The 7374-nt window shown below is 41.9% G+C and overlaps 1 protein-coding gene across 1 annotated transcript in view; it reads left to right on the forward strand.

Annotated features, from left to right (window-relative positions):
- Nucleotides 1-7374, forward strand: part of Rnf17 (ring finger protein 17) — a 121495-nt gene that overhangs the window by 100192 nt on the left and 13929 nt on the right. Inside the window, exons 28-31 of the mRNA XM_021203685.1 lie at nt 88-207; nt 2118-2198; nt 4310-4435; nt 5721-5777. Coding sequence (XP_021059344.1) covers nt 88-207; nt 2118-2198; nt 4310-4435; nt 5721-5777 — 384 coding nt within the window. The remainder of the gene's footprint in view (nt 1-87; nt 208-2117; nt 2199-4309; nt 4436-5720; nt 5778-7374) is intronic.

Raw genomic sequence — 7374 nt, forward strand, 5'->3', positions numbered from 1 at the left:
AAAAAAAAAAAAAAAACTAGGAAATCTCCTTTGTCATACAGCTTTTAGTAATGAATTTTAACCAAAAGTTTGTTTGGTCTGTTTTAGGTCCAGTATTTAGATCATGGGTTCACTGAGAAGATTCCACAGTGTCATCTGTATCCTATTTTGCTATATCCTGATACACCCCAGTTTTGTATTCCCTGTCAGCTCTATCAGACTTTACCGGTGAGCACATAGTGGTTTGTGGGTAATTTTAAATACTGTCTTATATAAGTAATGTTCTAGAAATTAGAGTGTGAAATTAAGTCCCTTTCAAAATGTAATACAAGTTTTTCTTTTAATTTTTTTGGTGGTGGTGGTGGTGGTGGGTTTATTCTGTTTGTTTCTAAAGGCAAGGTCTCACTGTATAGCCTTGGGTGCCATGAAACTCACTATGTAGACCAGGCTGACCTGAAACTCATAGAGATTCTCCCGCCTCTGCCTCCCTAGTACTGGGATTAAAGACATGTGCCACCATACCTGGCTAAGGGTTTGTTTTTTGTTTTTAATGTGTGTGAGCTGAGTGTTTTGCCTGCACGTGTGTAAGTATACCATGTGCATGTAGTGCTGCTCACAGATGTCAGAGATGTCTAGAGTCCCTGAGCTGGAGTTACAGATGCTCCTTAGCTATCATGTAGGTGGGGCTAGAGATGCTTGTTAGACACCGTGTGGGTACTGGGAACCAACCTGCCTCTCTAGAATAACAGGAAGTGTTCTTAACCACTGAGGGTTTTTTCTCATCCCCCACCCCTAATCCCCAGTACAAAATTTAAAAATGCCTACTAGTAAAAGACAGCTCCGGGCTTTTAATGAGGAAAGCTACAAAATTATATTACAGTGTATAAAGCCTGTGAGTAAATGGCTCATAGTGTATGTTCATGCTCTGCTGATCAGGCAGATTCTAATTCTCCAGTGTTAGCAATAACAAAGCTCAGACAGTAAATTCCTTTCCTTTTCCTGTTGTAGTTTTTGGGGCTCCAGGATCAGGAATGGCTCAGCTGGGTGGTTTGGAAATGAATCCTTCCTGATAGTGATTCAAGATATTACTGAAGTGTGTCCATTCTGAGAATCCCTGGGGATCCTTGAGCCGATTGCAAAGGACTCATCACATGGCTGTTGTCTCTCTTATTGGCTCTGACATGTTAAGAAATTTTAAAGTTTGGTTTTTGTTTGTTTGTTTGTTTGTTTGTTCTTTTGTGGGGTTTTTTGTTTTTTGGTTTGGTTTGGTTTGGTTTGGTTTTGGTTTTTGGAGTCTGTATAGCCCTGGCTGTCCTGGAACTCACTTTGTAGACCATGCTGGCCTCGAACTCAGAAATCCGCCTGCCTCTGCCTCCCGAGTGCTGGGATTAAAGGCGTGCACCACCATGCCCGGCAATTTTAAAGTTTTAAATTTAACATGTCTTAGAGTTTAGGGGCTTGTTTTAGAGGGCTCTTTTGGGGGAGTGGTCTTGTAATTTTTGCAAAATGATCTTTTGTAGCCCAGGCTGGTCTCTAACTCCCCCTGTAGTAGATGACCTTGAATTCTGATTCTCCTGCTTCCACTTCCCAGGTAATGGGTCATAGGTATGTGCCACCATACCTAGCCAGTGTGATTCTGATTATCAACCCAGGGTCTGGTGCATGCTAGGCACGCACTCTACTGGCTAAGCTGCATCCCCTGCCCTGGTTTATGCTTGGAAAGCAGAAGAAGTTGAATACAATAGGGAGAAGCTCAGACAAACAGGATTTTAAAAAAAGATGTCTTGTGTTTTTCTAATGTATACATGTTCATGTATGGGAAAGTATGGGTATCCACAGTCCAGAAGGAGAGCCACATGTCCTGGAGCTAGAGTTACAGGTAGCTGCAAGCTGTCCAGTATGGACGCTGGGAACCAGAGTCCAGTCATCTGAAATAGGAGGAAGAACTCCCAGCTGCTGAACCATCTCTCCAGCCCCCAAGTAGACATCTTAAGATAGTTTCTGTTGACTGCCCATGGTACTCATGTGCATTTAGTTCTACTACCAGGCATTCCCTACTTATGTCTATTTCTTTGTGTCTTAATTTATTCTGTCTTGGTCACACATTATAGAAGCATACGTGTGTTCATTCTGCACAGGTTGGGGATGCCTGGCAGCCAGATGCCATAGAGCTGCTTCAGGAGCTGCTTTCAAAGAGAGAGGTGGACATTCACATTATGGTGAGTGGTCTTTCAAGGGCAGTTGTTGAAACTGTTTGCCATGAAGTAATTTAAAGGCTTTTTATGACAGGCCATGTTATATGTGTCATTCATATGTGAATATAAGTTATTTGTTAACACATAAGATATTGCTGTTTTGGTTCCTATGCTTATTTTGAGCAAGTTGCTGAGACATTTCATAAGCATTAAATTGATGATTGAAAGATTTGTCACTAATAGTTTCCTTACATAATATGACATTGTTGGTGTGGAGCCAGCTGTCATACTGCACTGTGTATGGTGCAGACAGTCCTAGCAGGGCACACCATCCCTAGCCTCAGAGTCCCCCCACCCCTAGTTAGTGAAGCAAGCCATCCGTACTGCAGAACGGCCTGAGCCAGGGGGCTGGTGGGAAGACAGGCCCAGCAGAAGTAAAGGTGACAGACAGTCCCGAGAAGGAAGCAGAAGGTGTCCTGGGACAGCATAGGAAGTAGTCAGGTAGAGGATAGAGGTTTCTAGAGTAGAATGCAAAAGTGGCCTTGTGATGCAGTAACATTAGTCCACAACGGGTTGAAGCCTGGTGTCAGGAGAGAAGAAAATGGTTGGGGAAATATTTCTGTATTCAAGAGCCATAGTAGCCACATAAATAAGGCAGGTGGTAGGTTGGCAGTAAGAGTTCTTACCTGGTTACTCCAAGAATCCTCAAGTCTCCTATTGTAAGGTGGAAATTCAAATTTTTTACATAGTGAAGGTAACTTTCTTTACAACATAGTTTTAAGTAAATCCACCACTTGTTTTGCAGACTGTGTGCGCAGTGCTCCTTAGCCCACTTGACTCCATTGCCTAACTATGCTCCTCCAACGTTAGACACACTGAGAAATGCTGCAGAGGCCTGAACAAAACAGTCAAAACCATGCCTGTGGAGCCTCCACATTCATGGTGGAAACCAGACAAGAGATAAAGGCAGAGTGGCCTCAGTGACCTCTACAGTGTACTAGGCAGATAAGGCCTTGGCAGCAAAGAACTCTGGTGTTAAGAGATGCAGCTGAGAAAGGGGTTCTGTGCTAACACAGTGACCAGGTGGCATTGCAATCAAGACTGTAAGGTGTGGGAAGATAGGGCATGCTGTTGCTGGGAGAAGGTATCAAGGGCCCACATTGAAATGGCAGAGTTGGGAAGGAGTGACAGAGATGTGGTTGTGAGGCCCTAACCTACACTGCCACACAGGCACACAGGGTTTGACACAAAATATTTTCTAGTATTTCCTTCTGGCGGCCTCATATGGCTAGTTAGTAGAAAAAAGAAACAGACGGATCTGCCCGAAACCATTTCCTCTTCCTCTGTGAGAATGTGAATTCGGAGAAGGGTGAAACTAATGGGGATGGGGAAGAGATTACCACAGAAGTAGTCCGCGTGACCAGTTGTGGACATGCCTGGTAATTGTTAGTGGGCTTTGTCGTCAGTTCTGAAGCCATCATCATGAGCTCTCTCTCAGTTGAGAAAGTTGATGTCTTCTGGCTCCTGACGTGTGGAGATTTTTAGTTAAAATTCATTTTATCCACTCTTAACCTGCTCTTAGTATAAATTAGTATCATCTTGAGATGATCCATCTGTAGTTTCTAGTAACTAGGAAATCTGATACACAATACACAGGTATATTTTACGTAAGTCAGAGAGTAGAGTTCTGCTTCATAATCTGCCGAAGTATCAGGAAGACAGTCCTTTGCAGTGAGTCACTGCTCACACTGGGGGGCTGTGCTGTTGCAGTGAGTCACTGCTCACACTGGGGGGCTGTGCTGTTGCAGTGAGTCACTGCTCAGACTGGAGGACTGTGCTGTTGCAGTGAGTCATTGCTCAGACTGGGGGGCTGTGCTGTTGCAGTGAGTCACTGCTCAGACTGGGGGGCTGTGCTGTTGCAGTGAGTCACTGCTCAGACTGGGGGGCTGNCTGGGGGGCTGTGCTGTTGCAGTGAGTCACTGCTCAGACTGGGGGGCTGTGCTGTTGCAGTGAGTCACTGCTCAGACTGGGGGGCTGTGCTGTTGTCAGAAACCCAGTTCCATATTTTCTGGCTATAACATCTTGGGCACTGAGTAATGTGTTTGCAGTAACAGTCTTCATTATTGATTTAATAGGAATTGCCTGACAATTCATGGGGGAAGTTGGCTGTCCATCTCTATTTTGATGGGATGTCACTTTCTTATTTTATGGCCCATCATAAATACTGTATTTTTGAACATACCGAGGAGATATTTAAAGAAGTAAGTGAAGTGTTTTCCTATATAATATGCACTTTAACTGATTCTAATTAAAATGTTGCACTCTGTCTTACATCTCAAGTCTTTTTAAGGTTGGCCTTAAAATCCTAGTTCTTGTTTCTCCTTCAGTCCTTCTAGGTTCTGGGATGGCAGGCAGGTGCCACCACGTTCTGCAGTCCTGAAATGTGACCTGACCTGATCTATTAAGGGGGATAGGGGTCTCAAATGAGAAATTCTCAATTCTTTTTTTTTTTTGAAAAAGAATAATCATGCTTTATATGTCCTGAAAAACATTTCATTTACATTAAAACTCTATTACTGTTTCTGTGCCTTTTGCCGTAGTATGATATAAAGATTATATTAGTGTTGTTGAATTTGAACATGAGGTACACTATATAAAATCTGTATGAAATTTTATGCCAGTAAATGGCTCTATTCCCACTTAAAATGTCTTTCAATTGAACTAGAAGCCATATATTACAAGTCCCTAAACCTAAAAGCCAAAATATTATCATCTAAAATTGAAAATGTTTCGAGTGCTAAAAGATACTGAGTACTAGCATTGAAATTTTAGCTGAGCATGCTGGAGCAGGCCTGCAACTCCGGCATCTGCAGGGAGAAACAGTGCTATTGGAAGGTCCAGGGCTTCCTTAGACTGCCTGCATGAGGAGACTCTGACTTCAAAAATAAAATAGGATTTTGTTTTGTTTTTAAATGTTTTATTTTAATTTTCATTTCCTGTGTATGAATGCCTTGCCTCCATATGTATCTGTGGACAGCATGCATACCTAGTGTCCCAATGGCATCAGAAAGAGGATGTCAGGGTCAAATATCAAGTTCAGGCCAGCCAGTGCTATAGAGTGTGCACAGTGAGACCCTATCTCAAAAACCACGTCTTGTCACAGAGAAGCAGTGATGTTGCTTTGTGCCTATCAACCTCACTGCGGCTGTCTCCTTACAGCAGAGAGGTGTGAGGAACACTGTTGACTCCACAGTGTTTGTAAATACTGCTCAGTCTCTCTCTGGGTTGTGTTCATTTGTTAGAAATTGGAAGCGAGGGCAGTAAATCACCACTGAAATGTACAGAAAATGTTTAGAGAGTCTTAGAATTGGAATATAAACAGGATATGTAAATAGTAGATATTCCTGTGTTAATCTGAAAAGCTAAATGAGTGCCATTGTAACTGCTGCAGTCTAATTTTTGTCAAGTACAGAAGTGCCTTAAAGCAGTATTTTGTTAGTAGGTAAAAGTAGCTTTTTAATGATGAACAATATTATATTATTTTAGAAACCAAGAGGTCAGAATAAAATGTATGAAGATAAAAACTGGAAAATAAGATTTGAGGTAAGTTACAACTCAAATATTTTTAAAGCCTTTCAGCAGTAGAAAGGATCTGATTCACGGCCACAGATGGCTTAGCTGGCAAGGGCAGTGACAGAGAGAGACCCGGCCCCCACGAGTTGTCTTCTGACGGCCATACATACCCACTCTCCGGCACCTGCTTACCCACACATAATAACTAAAAGTAAATTAAGAAAAATCTGAGACAGGGTCTTACTCTTAAGCTATGTAGACCAGGCAAGCCTCAAACTCACAAAGAAAGATCTACCTATCTCTCCCTCCCAAGTGCTGCTATTAAAGGTGTGTGCTGCCCTGCCCTGCCCTGCCACATTTTTTCATTAAAAGAATAAAAGAAGAAAATCTAGGATTATTTTCTTTCTCGTATCTACTTTATTGACCTACTATTTACATACCATAAATTCATTTTCCTCAAATATGTAACTCATTGGATTTAGTAGTTATTGAGTTGTGCAGCTAACACCACTAAATCAAAAACAGTCTAAAAAGAAAGGAGCCACAGTCATTTCCATCCTCCCCTTCCTCAGTGTTTGGTAACCGCTCAGCCTGTGGATCGTCCTACTCAGTGAAGTCAATGCATGCTCCTTCATCCTCATCTTCCCCTTATCTCTTTCTTTTTAAAAACAATAGTTCTTATTTTTATTACACTTACTTATTGGAGGGAGGTATGCACATACCATATCCCTTGTGTGGAGGTCAAAGGACATCTTGAGGGAGTCAGTTAAGTCCAGGTCATCAAGTTTGTGGGCAAGCACCTGTATCAGTTTAGCCATCTCACCAGCCCTCTTAGTCTGTTGCCAGTGTTTATACATGTAATATTTAGCAATACTTTAGTCTGTTTAATATCAAGCAAAAGTTCCACAATGTCTTCTGTTCATTCACTTGTCTGTTGATGGACAGTGGCTTATTTCCACTGTCTAGTGATGGTGGGCACTACTTTCCATAAGCACTTTTGTGTAAGCTTGTATGTATAGTCTTCCTCATGGGTGTTCAGGAGGGAAAGTGCTCAGTGATGATAAATGGGTTTGAGACTTGAAGGAGCATGGCCATTCTGCACAGGGACATCACTGCTTTGCCCACTATCAGGGCGTGCAGGGGCTCCATTTTCTACATAGCCTCAGCACCGGTGATGACTCTTCCTTCCCGTTCTAGAATCCATGTCTGGTAGCTTATCATTGTGTGTGTGGTACCTGTTTTTCCAATGATTAGTAATGTTGGACATTTCCCCATGGGGTTAATATCTTTAATGTTTTTTAAGAGAAATTCAAATTCACTATTTTAGTTCAATTATCTTTTTATTATAGTTGTAGAAATTCTTCATATATGTTATATACAAGTTCTTTTCCGATGCACAATTTGCAGATATTTTTCTTCTATTCTGTGGGTTGACATTTTACTTTTTTTTTTTTTTTTTTTTTTTGGTAGTTTCTGTACCGGACTGTGTTTTCATTAAGGAGTGAAGAAACATGGGCCACAGGACAAATGAGCTGACCTTAAATTTATAGTCCTCCTGCCTCAACCTCCTGAGTGCTGAGTGCCCAAGTCTGTAGCTTGCACTCTATTGCACTATATTCGTTTTTAT

This window comes from Mus pahari, chromosome 8 (assembly GCF_900095145.1).
Source record: "Mus pahari chromosome 8, PAHARI_EIJ_v1.1, whole genome shotgun sequence".
Lineage (NCBI taxonomy): Eukaryota > Metazoa > Chordata > Mammalia > Rodentia > Muridae > Mus > Mus pahari.